Source organism: Nematostella vectensis, chromosome 1, assembly GCF_932526225.1.
Source record: "Nematostella vectensis chromosome 1, jaNemVect1.1, whole genome shotgun sequence".
Classification (NCBI taxonomy): Eukaryota; Metazoa; Cnidaria; class Anthozoa; order Actiniaria; family Edwardsiidae; genus Nematostella; species Nematostella vectensis.
In genome coordinates this window covers 2,564,831-2,585,357 of record NC_064034.1, presented here as the reverse complement: position 1 = coordinate 2,585,357, position 20,527 = coordinate 2,564,831, and the positions used below count along the sequence as shown (strand labels likewise).

At 41.5% G+C, this 20,527-nt stretch overlaps 1 protein-coding gene, 1 long non-coding RNA gene and 1 other non-coding gene across 7 annotated transcripts; 2 read left to right on the top strand and 1 right to left on the bottom strand.

The window, feature by feature from the left end:
• Positions 1–76: 76 nt before the first annotated feature.
• On the top strand, positions 77–149 carry Trnat-ugu. Its single transcript has one exon. It is a non-coding gene; the product is annotated as a tRNA-Thr (tRNA).
• A 1,574-nt stretch (positions 150–1,723) lies between these two features.
• Positions 1,724–15,786, top strand: LOC5509840. 5 transcript variants are annotated; one of them, XR_007311826.1, is made up of 7 exons: positions 1,724–2,047; positions 6,774–6,897; positions 7,558–7,857; positions 11,494–11,628; positions 13,127–15,155; positions 15,308–15,391; positions 15,560–15,786. XR_007311826.1 is itself a non-coding variant. In XM_032378803.2 (5 exons), exons 2-5 carry the CDS (start codon positions 6,826–6,828, stop codon positions 13,292–13,294), a joined length of 675 nt encoding a protein of 224 aa, XP_032234694.1. In that variant the 5' UTR covers positions 1,724–2,047; positions 6,774–6,825; the 3' UTR covers positions 13,295–15,786. The 5 variants fall into 5 exon arrangements, 2 of the variants coding, with proteins under 2 accessions (XP_032234694.1, XP_001630299.1); XR_007311825.1 differs by having other exon boundaries at positions 15,308–15,786; XR_007311824.1 differs by having other exon boundaries at positions 13,127–15,391.
• On the bottom strand, positions 2,641–3,649 carry LOC116616784. The gene is made up of 2 exons (XR_004295451.2): positions 2,925–3,649; positions 2,641–2,856 (listed from the first exon to the last, which is right to left on the bottom strand). It is a non-coding gene; the product is annotated as an uncharacterized LOC116616784 (long non-coding RNA).
• Positions 15,787–20,527: the final 4,741 nt, after the last annotated feature.

The window sequence follows — 20,527 nt, the reverse complement described above, 5'->3', positions numbered from 1 at the left end:
CACTAAAGCAACTTACAAGAAAAAGCATGCTTCCTTTTATTATCTGTCATTTTATAATCTGTAAAGACGTGTAATTACCTCTGTAACTCAGTGGTTAGAGCACTGGTCTTGTAAACCAGGGGACCAGAGTTCAAATCTCTGCAGGGGCTATAACTTTTTTTTTGGTCAGGACCTTTTATTTAATTATCTTTTTTTGGGCAGAAAAAGCAAGCTTAAAATTCTGTACGTAAACTATACCCCCGTACAAGGCATGCGTTTCCAAAGACTTTTAAAAAGTGCAAGTGTACTTTAAGCGTACTTTAGCACCACACATGTCCAAAGCGCGCGTGGAATATTGGGTAAACTCTTCCCACAATCCATGGTGCGCTGGAACCGTAGTACTCGCGTACCCGAGTACTAGCCTATGGCTTGGGCGCCAGAGGCTAGTCGCGCCCCGGTTGTCGTGTTTCTGCTGATCTGCATTACTGGCCGTCGTGCCTTCGGGTGCTCGGCGTTGCAGGCTGCCGTGCCTTCGGGTGCTCGGCGTTGCAGGCTGCCGTGCCTTCGGGTGCTCGGCGTTGCAGACTGTCGTGCCTTCGGGTGCTCGGCGTTGCAGGCTGTCGTAACTTCGGGTGCTCGGCGTTGCAGGCAGTCGTGCCTTCAGGTGCTCGACGTTGAAGGCTGCCGTGCCATCGGGTGCTTAGCGTTAAAGGCTGTCGGCCTTCGGGTGCTCGGCGATGCAGGCTGTCGTGCTTTCGGGCGTTATAAATAACTCGGAATACCAAGGTCCCACTCTCCAAGATGCATGTGACGTGCCCACCCACCCCACCCCTCTTTTGTTTAAAATAATGAATGCGTGCTAGGATTTACAAGACTTAAAGAAGACTATTTTGACACCATCCATTTTGATTCCATGGCTTCCGTGTCGAATAACATGCTTTGACACTCGTGTCACAACACGAACAAATGTTGTCGAATTCAATGCCCAGCTCGTTGTAAGGAAAACAATCAGCGTTATCTTGGCAATCTCCGTAGAATAAACTATCATAAATAGTCAAGCTGGATAAGATTAAGTATCCACTTCCTATCAAGCGCGAAAATCAATAAAACTATCTAAAATATAATGTAGAGCGACGCATTTATAAAATATAAGTTAGACCTGTAGAATATAATCAGAGTGGTATGATATTTTCAAAAAGGTTCTATCAATTTTTCCCCGATGTGAAATGTTATGAGTTGTGGGAAAAGACTGCAGGCGAGTGTTGCCAAAAGGTCAGAAATCCTTCCCACTGACACCGAGATTAGAAAAGGACGCGGAAACTTCACGCTATAAGGTGCCGAACTAACAAAAAGAATACTTGCTCTCATGACAGAAAGAAGCAATATGGACTTCATTCAACGCTTCATTTCGGAATCGTATCGAACAAGTCTGCGCACCGACTCAAAATAGTTCTAAGGGCCCCTTGACTGAGCCGCCACACATGGGATTGACGTGGAACCAACTATACAATTGGGCAATGCCTATATCACTTACATCTAGCAAAATAGCTAGCAATTAGGGCCGGATATTAAATATTTGGTTTATTATTATTGTAAGAGCAAAGGAACCGATATAAATAAATATGACTGTTTTGTTATTGCATGATTTACGTGCTTTTGGCATATTCGTGCGCGCGAGACCACCAGACAATCGTGGGGGGTCTGTGAGTCCAAGACTCGCGCTAAACATGAGAGTTATATAAAAGAAATTTTGAGCGCATGTCTTTTAAAAGGAGAGTCACGAAGAGGTTAAGATATTTTTTTGTTAGCGCCTCGTGTAATTATTTAACGAAAAGTCCGGGAACGGAAACCTTCGGCGGCTTCCAACTACAAAATTCCATTCGTGTATCAAATCTGAAGAGGTTATCGATAGATGTGACACTGAATTTCGTCGTGATCATATTGTAAGAATCCAAAGACTTCAGCCGGGCTGGTGATGGAATTTTCAATGGTGGATTTGTGATACTCTGGCTGCGGTGTGCAGATCAGTACACGTGGTCACAGAGCAAGCAAGAACACTACACACAAGGTAAGAAATCATGGCCATAGGGGGACTGGAGGCGTGATTTCTAGCGGATCTAACTGTTAGAAAGTGCAATAGATAATTTTCGTGAGACGGTTTGTTGTAATGAATATTAACAGTTTAATCGGCGTCTACATAGACGTTAGCTCTATGATGGTATTTTTGTACAACAGGAACTGGAAGTACTTTAACAACCGTTAATGGTATTGCATTTTGCTGGTCTCTTCGGTTTAAACCAACCCTTAAAGTAGACACTGACATTCTATAAAAGAACGGGGAGCGCTTTGCTTGTCTAATTTGGCAGCATTAATGGAGGATAAGTGAAGATGCTTCCGGATATCTGTAAAGCACTTGACAACATAGCTTTTTGCAAGTCGCACGCTCTTCGGTATGGTCGATTATTTAACGTGAGGCTTCTTTCCCTCAAGAAATCTATTTACAACGAATAGATGCGGAATACCCATTCATGACAACACTGCCTACCAATTCACCTCTCACTTAGAATACCATAATCTTATCGACCGATCATTTCTTCTAACTAAAAAATATAATCAATATAATAACAATAAATATAATATCAAAAACAAGGCGAGTAAAGGCCGAGTTTCAATAAGTTTATTGGTTAGTCACTACAGCAAATAAGAATGTCACGAATTAGTTTATTAGCCATATAGCATACAATCCAATATCAGTATTTCATCCTTTCCGTGGTAACAGCTTTGGGATGCTGCTTTAAATGGGTTTCGTTGACAGAGAAGAGATCTAAATATTGCGACATCTCGCACCGGGTTGACTACTGTCATATCAACCCAAACCTAAAATGCAAGTAATTGTAAGCTCATTAGACCATAATGAGTTAATTGTTGAACTCTGGTTTACATACCGTGCTTGTGCCAAGAGGTGAATACCAACCATGCACACCTGACTTGCGCGCACTGCCACATGGGATAATTGAAGGCCCCTTTTATACCAGACCCGGTATGATTTTCTACCGCTTAACATTCGTACGGTTACCCGCCCCGTTTGCATGGGAACTCCCACAGCAGGACAAAAGTGCAGAGCGCTAGCTGTATAAGATCCGTGTAAACGGTGTAAAAACTCTGCACGGTTTCCTGTAAACAATATTTCCGGTATTTTGAGCGGTTTCGACCAAGTGTCCTCATCGAAGTGATTTTCCGATAGAATTCTAGCATTCCAAGGGCTCGATTGCCGGCTCTTGTTTTTTTTTTACAATAATTGCCAAATGCTTTTAGAAGGGTCGTTTAGGGGTGACATGAGACAAAATATGCACCCCCCTCGGAGCAATGACGCATGTTTTTAGCTTCACAGCAGACGTTTTTAGCTTCTACAGCAGACGTCTACAGAAGTGTTGTGATTTAGAAATATATTCTAACTGCATTTTAGTTTTAAATTGAGGTCAGGAGAGGTTAATTCCTACACGCCGAGATACACAATTCACTTGGCGCTCGATTCCTCAAGGGCCCGTGATTGGTACCAGTGCCCTAAAATTCGGAAACGCACGCAGAGGCCAATGATCGTACGCTCGTTTTAATCGTTAAATTAGTGGAGGGGCCACACACCGGCTATAGCCCCCCCTTCTTCAAATTTTCCGCCATTTTGTTTTTTTTTAAGAGGAAATTTTTTTTAAATAATGTTCTATTCCCATGGATTTGATAAGTGTTCAAGGCTGCGCTATTGTTCCACTACTCCTTTGGAAATCCACATTCAATGACAACCGTACTGTGAATAAAAACACGAGACTTTGTTACATTATTAATTTTACCTAAATACAAAATTTTACCTAAATACAAGATATGAGCTCTCGTTTCAATTTACTCAAATTACCTGAGGGGGAGGATGTTATGTGATACCAGACCTCCCCCCTTCCACTCCCGCCACTCTTTTTTCCCTATCATTATTAGGGTTCCACTGTATTTCGTTTATAACTCAGAGATGTGAAAAAATACACAGGAACATTAACCAGTTTTGACCCCGTTCAGGAGTTTCTTTTCGATACGGGAAGCCCGAATATGAGGAAAATTGTTTTTCCTCATTTCTTTTAGCCACGGCATCATCTCGTTTGGCTAATCATTGTATCAATATCAAAGCAAGTTCATAATAAAGCAAATCCACATGCGTTTTATAATACTTATGCCAGTATATTCTGCTTTATTCTATTTTATTCCATTTTATCTGATTCGTATTATTTTCAGCCCGAAGGCTTATAAAGAAAACCCCCAAAAATTATCAAGTTGTAATTTCCATTTTGATAGCAGCCCCAATTTTTTTTTAGTGTGATTCAAGGACACTTCCGGCTCTCGAAATACTGTGAATACATAACGGAAATATTCCCTATTTCCGTTTCCGATCCGTTACACCTGCTAGGAGCAGATTAGCCCATGATCTCAATCTGGCTGCAGATTTCATTTGTTCTATGAATGTCCCTACGACATACAATGTTTAGTCGTTCTAAAAATTAGAGGATCTATCAGAGTGAATGTGGCTAGGGGTTCCATTTTTCCCCCTGATTTACGATACGTCTTGGCACTAATCACCTGGGCTTGTCTGAATAATCTAGTAGTGTGCCTTCCAGTGTTAAAGGGATTAGCAAACAAGTTGCACGGGGAGAGGGGGAGACTAGGAATGTTCTCGACTCAAATAATCAACGAAGATGACGGGACGAGCACTTTTAAGAGGATATGTACTGAAAGAAGGGCTACTTCTCCTTGTTACTGCTGTTTTCAAATGATATCTCGTATTTCTCCTTGGATTAGGAGCATTCGTTTCTTTTTTGACCCGTCAAATAAAGCACGACGAGCGATAACATTAAAAGTTATCACTGAATTCAATACATGTAATGAAACGACGACAAGTGTGTCCCCCCACGCACCCGCGCCTATTCAGCTCTACACCATGAGTTTGCCCTTACGAGAAGTCTCTTCAAACATCATCAGTCCTTTGCTATATTAAGGGCTTATAACGCTCTTGTTTGGAGAGGGAAAGTGAAATCTACAATCAACAGTACAAAATTAACAGTACAAAATGTAAAGAGTTTTAGTTGGAATAATATCACATGATTAATCACCAATCCAATATCGGTAGGGACAAAGTGCCTCTGAAGTGTAAAACGGCAAGTTTGCCATAAGCAGTAGTATGGTACACTTCTACTCTTTCCAACAGCCTAACCAATATCTATTAGGATTATAAGCATGTTTCTATAACTGGTTTATGGATTAAAAAGGTTGTTTTCACACGCGACCACAGGACAATAGTTAAATCACTGAAGCGATTTCGCCCCACGTACCCAGGAGACCATAGACGCACTTGCTGGCGGTAGCAATATCATTCATTATTCACACCAGAGGGCGTTACTTCAAAAGACTGCGTAGGCGTACAAGGAGACATAGACAAGTGGAAAGTTTTTTTTCATTAAGTTTCTTGTTTTATTACCAATTTCTGTGTTTCTTTCTAAGTAACAGAGGGTACTCTTGGCTAAGAAACTATGAAGTCCTGTTATGACCCTGCAGCCATGACGCTGGCCAGATACTGCAATACCTGGTTACCATATCTTCTACCACGAGCTGTTGGATTTTCTAAAATTCTTCATCATACTTTCCGCCTTCTTGCTTCCCACCTGTATTCGCCAGCACTAAAACCATGCATCAATAAGGCGGCCAGGTCTTTTCTATATTAAGACATATTGCATTGGAGCCACGTGTCTGTTTTAGTAAATAAAGGCCTGATGTATGCATTCCTAATTGAAGCCACACGTTGTTTATTGACTCTTGACAAATGCCACTAATTTAACTTATTATCGAAAGTGTCTTGTTATTAACTGCCGCAGTAAAATCCACCTACGCCATGAGGAAGTTTACAGTTAGGGTGTGTGTAGCCAGGATTATTAGCTGGCGGGGCGAGATGGGGAAATTGGCAGTGCTTGGATATCATATGGCAAAAGTTAAGTATTTGACAATATAATGACCCAATTTTTGGCAAGCGAGAGGACGGACCCACCACTCCCCTTACTACTTATGTTATCAGCGTTTACTACCAAGTGCGAATGCAAGCTGATTCGTCAACTTTATAGTGGTAGCCTTATGGCGTGCACTTGCGAGCAATGGGTCAGAAAGAAGTTGGCGAATCTATTGCCTGTCTTACTTTGCATGAGACATGGATAATTTGGTTGCTTGTGTTGTTTAGTTCTTGTCGTTGTTGTTGTTTGCCTTCCGTGAAAAAAAGCATTCTAAAATGGCTTATCGACATTAGACAAACATTTTGGTGGCAATTCAAATTTTCTGGCCCTTTAATTATGCAACTTTGCTATACCTAATCCCTTTGCAAAATATAAGAAGATAAGGTTGACAAATAAACTAGCATTGGTTACCAATTCCCGACGACCCTTTTGTACTTTAAGGATCCTGTAAACCTTTGAAAAGAATCAGAAGAAACTGGCGGAAATACCCCACTAATCCCTTCGAGATACTCTGGCAGCTGTGTTTGTCCAGTGGGTGTTTTTGAAAGGCGCAAAAGTAAACAAATAATTCATGTATGAAAAGCAGGCGCGCCGTGCTAACATGACAAGCGGGGGTAGACAAGCCGCTCTTGCGACTTAACACGCTAATGAACACAGAGGGCACGTGGGACGGCGGTCACGTGACTTGGAAGGCGCTTAAGTGCCGCTTCGGTGGCTTGTCAGAGGGTCATAACAGCCAAGCGTTGCTGTGCGTTGCAGGTCGACGAGTCAGCCTTCTAGCCGTCGTCGCTAGAACTGCTATACCTTCAAGATGAAAATAAGTTGGGTCGCTATCGGGCTGGCCCTGTGCACTGTGGTCCCATCATCGAACGCTAAACCCAAAGTAAGTACGCCTTACATTATGTTTAGTTTACCTATTTCAAACTTTGCACGACTCATTGATCAGAGCGCTAATTCGTGGATGGATAAATTGCTTGTTGGTCGACTCTAGGCCACTGTATAAAGTGTGAAATTAACACTAGAAAAAAGCTCACACCTTTGGGAAATTATGTTTAATTGACAAACATTTTTTTTCGCGCGCGCCAGGCCGGCATGGTCAGGCAGTTTGACACTTGCTTTACCCACGAACGAGATTCAAAAGTAACAGGACGTTCAGATATGCGTCTACGCGCGCTTTGCTTTGCTCAGGGTAAATAAACGGATTTGAGCAATCAGATTTTATAAGAACACTCTCACCTGTCATTCAAGTGTACTTTAATCGAGTTCTCATAATCTGCGCACAAGACTATAGGAGAGTTTCATGTCTTGTTCGCCTTGAATTCCTTTACACTAGCACAATAATACAGCGAGGACAAATCGGTGAATTCTATTGTATATCCACCATGCGGTATAATAGAACTGTGCCGTATTGTTGATTCATTTAATGCGATTTATAAAAATGCACCAGAACATTACCAAAACAATGGAGGCATACGCAGGGCCATGTGAAGTGGTTTCCGCTGCTAAAGGAAACTCAATTGCGCTTATTTCTCTTAATTAACAGCGTAAAATACTAAGCTCGAAACCTCATGTTTCCCACGCGGAGAGCAGTCAAGATTCAACAGCGCGGAACCTAGGGTCGAACCCCGCACCTGTGCGACTATCAAACTTGGTCACAACATCACCACGTAAACAAGCACCCAGACTAAAAGCCTTCCTCAAGACCTACTATTATAAGAAGAAACTCACTTTCAAGGAAATACGGCGACTTTTTCGCAAGAATGTACGGTCACTTAGCGAAAAGAGAAGACGAAAAGCTACGAGAAGATTAAAGAAAGAAATCGCTAATCTGAAACGTCTTGAGGTGAGTGATTCTAATTATATGCTAAGATACACAAATTGGTGATTAGTGTTGAGTTAAGTTACGGTATGTCAGTGGATAAGTATCTTGCAAGAAGTCCAGAGTGTTTTATAACAGTCTAAAAGTCTTTCTATCTTGCCATAAAACGGGTCGCGTGCTTGTTCTTTTATACGGCTGTTCTCTCAATTGTTCAAACATGAAACTTTAATTGTCAGAAGGCCAGTGTAAGCCGGGGGAGCGATTATGTTAAATACTGGTATTTAATCAAAACGGGAGTCAAGACAATGATGAAAACAAACCCGTTGCCGTCTTAACGTCTCTTGTAGCGGCCCTCAAGGGCAAGCAGTTCGCTAGAGACGAACGAGGAATGTCAAAAACACAAACAATGGAATGTCGGGCACTTGTTACAAATACTTGAGGTTTTCGTATCTTGAAATCTGTTAATACTCACACTTGATAGTAAGGCTTTAACAATGCGCGTGCCGCAACATAGCTATTGACAACCTGTTATAGCTGGCAACAGTGATAGTAAAAGTTATTGTATATACGATGCGGTTAGCTACCCTATTTACGGTATTACTTTTACTATAACGGCTTGTGGCAAAAAATTAAATCAGTTTAATAGCAAACAATAGCGGCCAGATCTGTAGCGAACGATTGTTATTCGCTTGAATGGTAGGAAGGCGGAAAAGCATGTTTCATTTACCCGTGCAGTGGCGCGCGCAACAAAAAAGATTATTGACCTGAGAAATTTGGAGCTTCTCTTGGCTTAGCTTATTTGACATCAGATGGTTTTAAAAGAAATGGTTATCATGCAGAACTAGGGGGTACTTCGTAAAAGACCCCTGTCCCGATATCCGCGACACCCGTCCCGTAGTGTGCGGGACGCCTTGTTTAGTCTCACGCTACCGTATGACCTTGTAGAAGTGGAACAATAGAAGGGCAGGAGGAGAATGCTTGATTCGACTCGGCAATCCTTTGGTCCTTCAATAGACTACACAGGCGCATAGCTGGGGGTGACCGCAGGGGGTTCGCACCCCCCCCCCCCCCCCTCCTCTTGGATTGTCAAAAGCGGTTATTTCTGATCGAGGGCGATATCTTTTTGCATATAACATCTACTCACACATCCCTCTCCCTACAGCCATAATAGGCTCCTGAAGGCCGATTATGGCTAAAGGTCTATATATCATATATCAAAATAACATGAAAAATAAACAACAAAAACAACAACTATTCCTGCTTCCACCACCACCACAACAACAACAACAACGAATCAGCAGCATATAAATAGGAGAAGGACTCTTATCAGGCGACTGGACATATCCCTGGTATGGGCTCCAGAATGGCTAGATCAGTTCATATTTTAAGTTAGCCAGGTGGGTTGCCTGACTTTCCCTCGGTATTTTTTATTTTATTTTTATTTTATTTTTGCAAACAAACAAAACACTTTCAAAATTTTGATTAAAAAACATCACACTTTAAACTTCAGATTTTCAGATTTGACAGACTGGCGACAGACGTGAGGGCAGTCTGTCAGGATATCAAGTATTTGTTTGCATCTACACACAAATATAATCAAATTGTTTACACTAGGAGCCTCGATGAACCCCCCATCTAGAGGAGAAAGTTTAAAATGTCCCAAATGAGAAAAAAGGGCGTATTTTTTTGTATTTTGAGAGAACTTTTAATAAAACTATATTCGACAAATTGACCACTGAAAAAATCATGTCCTATCTAACGTTAAAGAATCGATAAAGTTCGCCAGAGATTTGAACACGTCACATCTTTTTTATTAATGACATTAAACGTTACTTAAATTTCCATTTCCTATCGAGAACCCTTTGAAGCGCGAAGATAATGGAAACGTTATATAAGGTAAAAATCCTTGTAGGTCTTTTATCCCATTATTATTTTACCTCTAAAAATAACAGTTCCCACGCATATGAAGTTTCCCTTGGCCTTTGTACATCGGGCCACTCGTAAGCTCTGATCGTGCAAGACTCCTACTGGGCTAAGGACCCGAGTACAATGAGACTTGAGTTATTTTGGGACAAGCGCGACCCACAATGCTTGTAATAAACTAATCGGGAAATGATTACAAAAGAGGGTTTACAGCATGCAGCGTGAAGGCGCTTACTCGAAATTAACAGAAAGGCAGTCAGCAAAACAAAATAATCCATGCGGAGAAAGAATTACGGGAATAATCTGATGTATGTTTTTGAGACATTAAATGTACATATTTTGTACGGAAATTTGTTTTCGCATGGATATTTTTGTACGTTATGCGTGTGATCCTTTCTTTAGAAAACAATAGGACTGTAAAATAGAATTGAAAGGAAAGACTATTGAGGTGCGCAAGCCTTTTAAAACTTGTCAAGAATTCAAATGCCTTGAATAAATATTTAATCACTTGCTTTGTGCGACCTATTTTCTATTATTAATTTTTAATCAGGCTGATTCTTTGACTAATTGATTTTATTGAGTAGTGTGCTGTCGCCACTTAAGCGTAATAGCATCAAATGATTCAGCAAAAAGCATGAGCTGTTACAAGAGTTTATTGAATCTATTCATGACATCTGACTGACATATGAATTGAGTGATTGCAGGAATCTCACGGATATCATTTTCTGTTAGAAATTACAAAGTACAGAGCGATCAGAGACAAATATGTTTAATGCAATACGCAATATATCCCTTGGGCTTCTATTTTTTTTGCTGTTTACTTGTTAGACATGGCGGGAATCCTTACAATGGAATTTCATTATTAATATTTTATTATGTTATTATTCTCCACTTGATTGCCCAAGGTCGAGCTTGCCATTGTGCTTCTTTCTACACGGGGCTCAAAAAGTCATATATTTCACACAGCAAAATACCATCAATGAAAAAAACTCCTTTCCTCGGCTGATCTGGGAACGCTTTTGCGATATTTATTGAATTTGGAATATGAAGTCATATTTTGGTATCTATTCACATACTTCTTCCCGAAAACAGGATAAAATCAATAACAATTATCGTGCTTTTCAACTAATGATGCCAACGGACCTTTGCTTTAGGAAGAGGGGGGGGGGGGGGGGGGGTATTACACGTATTTGAATTTCAGTACATTTTTTCTCGGGTTGAGGGGCGATGAGAAAGAAGGGAGGGTAGTGGTTCGCGGGTAAAAGGATCTTAGGAGGATAAAATATTGATAGTATATCATTGACACTCAACATGAGCAACATGGACAAAGTTAAAACAGTGCACTTCAAGTTTGAAGGGGTAGCGTCATGGTACTGCGCATGTCTGGAGACAGTGTTGGCTTTTAATTGTTTAGAAACAGTGGAACTTTAAGCTGTCAATGCCTTGTTAAAATAATATGCAATATTTTATTGAAAAATATGTTTATTGGCAGATTGTAGTCATTTCCTTTGAATTTAAGTCTCCCACATGTAACAAAAGCTCATAAGTCATTATTACAATTCGACTGAAATTCATTGTGTCCGAGACGGAGAGCTATTGCAAAGCTTTTACCAATGACACTGCCCCTTTAAGTTATGCCGCGTTATCGTTGGGCGAGGTGTGTAAACACTTCACTTAGAACAAAATATGTATGAATGATATACGTGCTTCATGAAATATTTTCTTTCTCTTTTTTAGAAGAAATCCCGCAAAAAGTGTAAGACGATGCGTGATTGTGGAGAGAATGAATGTTGTCTTAGACGGTTCAATAGAAAACACGGCTACTGCAAGAGACGACCAAAATTAAGACAACAATGCAAAATGGCGCTTTTGGTAAGATATAGATTAATTGCTTTTTTAAATCATTCCTGTTTGTCCTTTTGGTTTTTTTTTTAAGAAAGTGAAGCTGTCTGAAAAAAAAAAAAGAGATCGGACCCTCCAAGTAACCCTAGATTTGGTAGAGACATACTACTCGATTCAAAAAAGATTAAATTAGAAAAGCCTGCAAACAAGAAGAGAAAAAAGAAGAAAATTGTCCGCTCAAACTCCCACCCCCCTCCCCTGCTTATTCAAATACCATGACTTGCGCTTTGTGCAACGAGTAGGACCCCCCCCCCCCTGCTTATTCAAATACCATGACTTGCGCTTTGTGCAACGAGTAGGATCCCCCCCACCCATGCTTATTCAAATACCATGACTTGCGCTTTGTGCAACGAGTAGGATCCCCCCCACCCATGCTTATTCAAATACCATGACTTGCGCTTTGTGCAACGAGTAGGATCCCCCCCCCCCCCCACCCATGCTTATTCAAATACCATGACTTGCGCTCTGTGCAACGAGGAGGATCCCCCCCCTGCTTATTCAAATACCATGACTTGCGCTCTGTGCAACAAGGAGGATCCCCCCCTGCTTATTCAAATACCATGACTTGCGCTTTGTGCAACGAGTAGGATCCCCCCCCCACCCATGCTTATTCAAATACCATGACTCGGCTTTGTGCAACGAGTAGGATCCCCCCCCCACCCATGCTTATTCAAATACCATGACTTGCGCTCTGTGCAACGAGTAGGATCCCCCCCTGCTTATTCAAATACCATGACTTGCGCTCTGTGTAACGAGGAGGACCCCCCTGCTTATTCAAATACCATGACTTGCGCTCTGTGCAACGAGGAGGATCCCCCCCTGCTTATTCAAATACCATGACTTGCGCTCTGTGCAACGAGTAGGATCCCCCCCCACCCATGCTTATTCAAATACCATGACTTGCGCTCTGTGCAACGAGGAGGATCCCCCCCCCCCCCCACCCATGCTTATTCAAATACCATGACTTGCGCTCTGTGCAACGAGTAGGATCCCCCCCCCCCCCCCACCCATGCTTATTCAAATACCATTACTTGCGCTCTGTGCAACGAGTAGGATCCCCCCCCCCCACCCATGCTTATTCAAATACCATGACTTGCGCTCTGTGCAACGAGGAGGATCCCCCCCCCTGCTTATTCAAATACCATTACTTGCGCTCTGTGCAACGAGGAGGATCCCCCCCCCTGCTTATTCAAATACCATGACTTGCGCTTTGTGCAACGAGTAGGATCCCCCCCCCCACCCATGCTTATTCAAATACCATGACTTGCGCTTTGTGCAACGAGTAGGATCCCCCCCCCCCCACCCATGCTCATTCAAATACCATGACTTGCGCTCTGTGCAACGAGGAGGAGGATCCTTCAGATCCATGCTTTTCAGACTTGTGTAAACCGTGGCCCACGAGAAACTGTTGGCGCTGTCCCTTTAAATACTGGTGTTAACGTTTTTGGTTACAATATTGTATCTACAGCCAGGCTTGGACTCCGAATGCCCGTGTCAGGGGGGTCTGACGTGTGAATTACCCAAAATACACAAGACAGACGTACTCCTGTCGGCAGAAAAACCGCGATGTCAACGTATCAAATACACAGACACAGAAATAGAACAACAAGCAATTACTGGACTGGAAGAGTCATAGTGCTAATACTTTGTCTCATGCCTTGTGCGTGCCTGACACGTGACTAGCACGTGGCTTTCACGTGCTCAGGGAACTAGCGCCATCCGGAACCCCTCTCTTAGGAGGTGCTCTGGAAAACGACCGCGAAGGACTCTGGGTCTTCAAGCAAGCGTCTCAAGCACATACAAGATGAATGATCGAATTAAAATTGAAGATGATCGAAAGCAACTAGAGAGAGTTGGCAATTAATACGGATAAAAGATTCATGTCTGTTTCACCCAGTTTATCCAGGACAATAGACAATTCAAAGGCCAGATATTTGGTTTAGAAGAGATGGTGGTATATATTTGAAGAGACGTGGCCAGACAATTGGCATGGAAGAGTTTGTGCTATATTTCACAATGACAAGCAAAGCAATAGACTGGCTACGAAACAAGATAGCCTTCATTGCTTTGCACGCGAGATGCATGACGGAATACCATATATGGTATGATAGGTATAGTTGTAGACTAATTAGGGAAAGATGCTATTATATCATGAACGCTGCAGTTTTTTTAAGTTTTGCTTAAATTCTCGTTCCAAAATCACCGAAAGTGATAGAGAATCCGGTTAAGGAAAAATTCACAGCTCAGAACAAAGGAAACTTTCAAAGCTCTGCTGTATTTTGATTTTATTACAGCTTTTCAAATCCCCAAAAATCCCATGAACCCAGCTTGCGTGACACATGTTATCGTCGGCTTGTGTGACACATGTTATCATGTAAACAAAAACAAACAATATTGACCATTTTTTCCATAATCACATCTCTAAAAGTAAGGTGAAGATATGGGGCAATACATGTTTGCTCGTAAAAAAAGACCCTGAGCCGCCCTGAGCCCGACTCGCGTGACTTCCGTGACTTGCGTGACGTGATTTTCCTTGGCTGTAAAACACTATGAAAACTTCGTCTTCGTTCTCGGTATCAGAATCTAAAGGTCTCTATTGTCGCGTAAGTTGGACTAGACAAAAAGGCTTGCTGAAATATATTTTGCTTATACTTTTGCATTTGGGGTTTGTGGCATAGGGAACGATGGTAATCAATCCGTCATTTTTTTGTTCCATTCTTTATTAAGAATGTTTGATCTGATAATTACCACTATGTGGTTGTTTAGTAAGGCTGAAAGGCGCTGTCTGGTAGGCTTTTTACCATTAAAGTAATTATAAACACTGGTGGAGGGCAAAATAATTATATTTATTAAAAACTCTGATATAATCTATAAGCTAGAAAAAAATCTTTTAGTTCGATTTACATTACACCGACGTGTCGTGTTGTGTGTGTGTTGTTTGTCCGTCGCAACGACGAGGACCATCGTGTTCATTTTTACATTTTCACCGTCATCCTGAGCGGGACTAAGGACGCTTGTGGGTGCGCAGATGGCTAATAAGGCCAATCTGTGCACGGAAAAGCCTGGGGCACTGAGGGCATGGTATTGTTGCAGCTTTGGGATCTTGAGACTTTCTGGCGGCTCTACGCTCCTCTGCGGCAGCTGTCCAATTTGCCTCGCATGCCGCAGCACCGTTGCGAATGACACGGCGCCAACCTTGACGGTTTTGTGCCAGAAGCTCCCACGAGGTGTGATCGATGTTGAATGCTTTCAGCGAGAGTTTTAGGGTGTCTTTAAATCTCTTCTTCTGGCCACCTTTGCAGCGTTTTCCGTGCTGAAGCTCACCAAACAGAAGTTTCTTAGGAAGCCGTTCATCAGGCATACGAGCTACGTGCCCCGCCCAGCGAAGCTGAGACTGTTTCAGGATGGTGTGAATGCTGGGCAGACCTGCACGTGCAAGGACCTCAGTATCCGGGATCTTTTCTTGCCAGCGAACATTGAGAATTTTCCTCAGACAGGTAGTGTGGAAATGGTTAAGCTTCATCGCATGGCGCTTGTAGATAGTCCAGGTTTCAGACCCGTAAAGTAGCGTAGGCAGCACAACGGCACGATACACTTTGATCTTTGTATCTGTTCTTATCCCTCTCCTTTTCCAAACGTTCTTACGAAGCCTTCCAAATGCGGCGCTTGCTATGGCGAGTCTGTTGGTAACTTCGTCATCGAGGACAACGTTTCTGGAGAGAGTACTGCCAAGGTAGATAAATTTGTCAACAGCATTGAGTTTTTGACCATTGATGATGATGTTAGGTTCAGTGTAGGGCTTTCCAGGCGCTGGCTGATGCATAGCCTCCGTCTTTTTGGTGTTTATTTTGAGGCCGAAGTTGTTACAGGCACTAGAAAACAGATCTACGCTGTGTTGCAGGTCTGCTTGAGAGGTAGCATTGAGGGCACGACGTGTCGTAACGACATAGTATCGAACGTTTCATTTTTGCTTAACTTGCTGCGTCACACAAAAATCGTTTTGATTAATGCGCAAAGTGTTTGGTTGAGAGCAAATGTGACGTTTGATGCTACTAGCAATATATGAGAGTTGTAGTTTACTACGCCCTTGAACAATGGGAGTCTTAAAAAATAAATCAATGAAACATTTTTTACGCGTTGTTGTTCTTTGTTAACGGGATGACCCAAGATACAAGTCACGATTATAAATTCTTCAGCCACTAACAAAATATCTATTATATCGGGCATATTTACACAAAATTAATAGATTTTTTTATAAGCAATTGTGTTACGATTGAAATGTGGTCAAACACAAATATGACAATCCCATTTGGTGTCCGTTATGTGCAGGTTGTATGTAGATTGCTAGACATCTATTTTCTATTTCCCAGGTGTCCGTTATATGCAGGTTTTACGTATATATCACTTCACAATATCTATTTTCTATTTCCCAGGTTTCCGTTACATGCAGGTTTTAAGTATATCACTACACTATTTTCCAGGTGTCCGTTTAATGCAGGTTTTACGTAGATTGCTACACAGTGTCTATTTTCTATTCCCAAAGGGTGTTTGCTATATACAAACTTTTACGTAGATTGCTACACATTATCTATTTCCCATGTGCTCGTTTAATGCAGGTTTTACGTAGATTGCTACATATTATCCATTTTCTATTTCCCAGGTGTCCGTTATATGCAGGTTGTACGAAGATTGCTACACAGTATCTATTTTCTATTTCCCAAAGGGTGTCCGTTATATGCAGGTTTGACGTGTTCTGCTTAACAATGTTTTCCTTGGAGGCTCGAGTCAGTGCTGGGATGGGTACTGGCAAAATATTAATCTTTTAGAGTTTCCTTGTGTTGTAGGGGCAACCGTACATGGAGTGTTTGTTAGCAGAAGTTTTTCCTTCTGTACTTGATTTGGAATGGCAAAAATATATCAAAACTGTCATTGTGTAAAAGACTGCTCGAAAAATAAAAAAAGTTGCTCAAAAATTGCCGAGAATCTGTCTGTGTCTAACCGACAGTAATATTGTATTGTAAGTATTGTATATTCAAATTTTGTTGAAAAAGAAAAGTGAATCTGAATTGAGCTTTGTTGTCGGAATTGAAGTTTTTTCCTTGATTGTATGTATATATAACAATAACACTGTCGGTAAAAGTCTTCAAAGGTAAAGCGATTGTGTCGGGCATTAGCCTCTGTGTTACTTGAAAAGACGATGGATGATAATTAACCCTAAAACTAAAATCTTTAGAATTCCTGGACCTGCTAGCCCCAACTAAGAACCTGACGTGACCTGGGGACGTATCAATTCAAGATCGTTAGCGACGACGTTTTCTTATGGTTACCCTGTGGCATGTGTTACCATGTAAACGTCAAGACTGTATACATAGCACAGCCCCTTGAGCAAATCCTGGCTATGCGCTGAAATATCATTACTGCTGATAAAGCTATAACGTAAGCAATGAAAAAAAAAATCGAGGACATGGCCGAGAATCGAACCTCGTCCAGATCCGGTAAAATAAGAAAAATAGACCATACTTCCAGACATGCGCTGAAACACCGTATGGCAGCGTAAAGTTTTACGGCTAAGCTGGAGATTTCGGCCCCAGCACCGCTATCTAGCGAACTCGAAATCACCAGGATCCCAGGCCTGTCTTAGTCGGTTACGCCACGCACAGCTCGCTGAGAAGAAGAGTGAAAAATATCGGGGTCATTTTCACGCTTGCTTCTCTTGGAAATAGGCGTGTTGCTATGGTAATGTAGTGATGTCGTCATCATGTGCAGCAAACTACGACCTAGGTCTACATTACTGCCTTTAGCCTTTGTACTTCTTTGTCTGGTCTCGTACGTGCATATGACATTTGTTGTGCCTAGAACAACAAATGCAAGCTACATTTAAATACACACAATCTAGAATACTTTGTGTTCTTAAGTTTTAGAAAAAACTGTGAATAAACCACTAGTAAGCTACTCTCCTCTTATTTCTTAGGAGCATTTCAGATTCTAGAGTTCATATTTTTCTCTTTAACACAGGCATCGGGTGTTGGGGTCTCCAAATATATAAATATAGCGTCTAAAAATCATAAATCATGCGATTTGAAGTGTAGAGTCTCACGCGCTTTAACGACGCACTTTGTAATAAAAAATCTGACACAACCAATGATTTTCATCAGAGCATTTGTCAATAAATAGTTTTACAGACAGCTTCGTCATCCTTAGTTGCTATTATTGTTAACAATGACAATCACGTTAAATGTTACCAGATCTGAAATACATTCTGATTTCCTTTCACAGGGTCTGGATGGGGGGGGGGGGGGGGGGGGGGAGATCTGCATGTCAGTAGTCAGTAAAAATTTCCATAATTTGTCGGTAGTCGGGAAGAATTATCGGTCTTTGTCGATAGTCGGTGAATCTAAGCTAGTATTCGCTTTTGTACTCTAAGATTTCGCCAGGATTTCGCGTATAAACAAGATTAAACATTATTTAGGATTAATTTTTAATTAATAACTTATTGATAATAAATTATGGATTAATAATTGACTGAAAAGTTGATGCAACAGAAAATACATAGTGCAGATTCTGAAATGGTCGAATTTAAGTAGATTGACAATGGAAGTAAACAGTAAAGATACCGGAAATAATATAATGTCGGTAGTCGGCAAATATTTTTTGTCGCTAGTCATTAGTTTTTTCCATGTTTTGTCGGTAGTCAGTTACTTTTTAAGCCGTTTGTCGCTAGTCGGTTAACCCCATCCAGACCCTGCTTTCAGAATATGGCGATTAAGAAATAAAATACACCCAAAATCTAGGGCAGACCTTACAGACTCAGGCTTTGATAAAACGGAAATTCTAATTTATTACAAAGTGTGTCAGGTTATAACAAAGTGTATCAATTTCATTACAAAATGCGTCAGGTATTTAAGTGCGATGATACATCCCCCATATCAAATCTACTTGAAAAGCCCCTGCGTAATAATTTACCCAAAACAGGATTGGCCGAGGGGAGGTGCGTAGTCATAGGTATCATGTGGAAAAAGCATAGCATTTGAAGACTATTTAATGACCCATTTTTTGGCTCCCAAGGGGGGGGGGGGGGGGGGGGTTACACGCCTGCAAAACTAAAATCTTCAGTATCCCCACAGGCTTACCAACCTCCCAGTCAGTCTCCAGTCAATCCCAGTAACTAGCTCGAATATTTTCACTATTGATCACTTCCTGTAATTCGAGCTAGTTACTGGGATTGACTGGAGACTGGGAGGCTGGTAAGCCTGTGGTATCCCTGGCTATAATATTCGAGCTGGTTACTGGGATTGACTGGAGACTGAGAGGTTGGTAAGCCTGTGGTATCTCTGGCTATGGGCTGCCATCCACCGGGACCCAGGGCGGCGCGGAGCTCGGAAGCGGGAGTACTGTACAGGACCCGAAATGATCCTAGGACCCGAAACGATCCCAGTACCCGAAATGATCCCCAAAAGTACCCCAACTGATCCTCGGACCCGAAACGATACCGAGGAGTCCCCGAAATCAACCCCAAGGAATTACGGTAATGGACAAAGGGAAAGCAGAAGAAATACTTGCAATTCTTGAAGCATAATAAAGGGTTAACAGCGACTCGATTTCTAAACAACGTGACTTAAAAATATTAAATTCCAACACAATACTTCTATTTATTACATTGCCCGGCGTTAAACCCATGAACAGAGTCCAAAACAAATACACAACTTTAAATTGTTACTGAAAGGAATATAGCATAAACATAGCACAGCTTTGCTCAGATCAACCAAACTTTTGACCTTCCATCACACTCTTAACATTTTGCGGTTCCGACACATGACTCCGACACTATAAATCTCATTTTCGGTAAACATCACCCCTAAAAATTAATATTCATCTGACAACCAAACATGTATTTCACCACGAAATCCTTGTTCACACGAGCGAATATTTACCGACACATTTCAGGCAGCCGGTTATGCCGAGAAGATGGAATGACAAAAGCACACTGAGTAATACACTCGAACAACCCTTCTACTACCGATGCAAACTATTAAGAGGATGTGAAAGCAATATTATGTGAGTTTTGAATTTCCTCATGTAGTCGTGCGTACACCCCGGCATGATATGATAGGTCTTTCATTCACCGAAAACAAACATGCCAAAAAATAACTTTAAAACATTTCGCTTCCTATGTAAAGCAGCATGTCCCATCTGTAAAGACTTTCTTTTATGGCCTGTTATGTAAAAATGATTTATCCACGCCGGGCTCCTCAAATTACTATCACAGAAATTGTTAGTTGAACCCAATTTCTGACTCAACCACTGTATTTCCCCCGCAGTCGTATATAAAAATCTTAATACTATAGTTTTAGTTAATCTAAATTTCCTTTTAATAACACAAACAAGGCTAAATGTTTCATATGTTTTTAAAACTGAAAGCCAATCCTTACACATTCCTTTAGTTGTCCATTACTGTAATTCCTTGGGGTTCATTTCGGGGACCCTTGGGGATTGTTTCGGGTCCCGGGATCAGTTGGGGTACTTTTGGGGATCATTTCGGGTCCTGTACAGTACGCACGAAGTGTACATAGACAACGGGAAACTTTCAATGCGAGAACAAACGTAATTCAGATTTGCTTGCCCCTTTCTCAACAAATATAGAATACTTTGTCCTCACTCGGTCGACAATGGATTATTTTAATAAAATGAATTTTTCGGACATTTATTCCATTGCCACTGCGAAAAATAAACACCCGTTTTCTTGTATACAACCTCGGTGTGAGCCACCAATGTCAGCGGTTTTTATTTTAGCGAGGCGGATTTCCTTTGAGGTTCGTCCGTGTGTGGGATATAAGCCAGCTACTACAATGAAGTGGTTCGTTGTATAGGT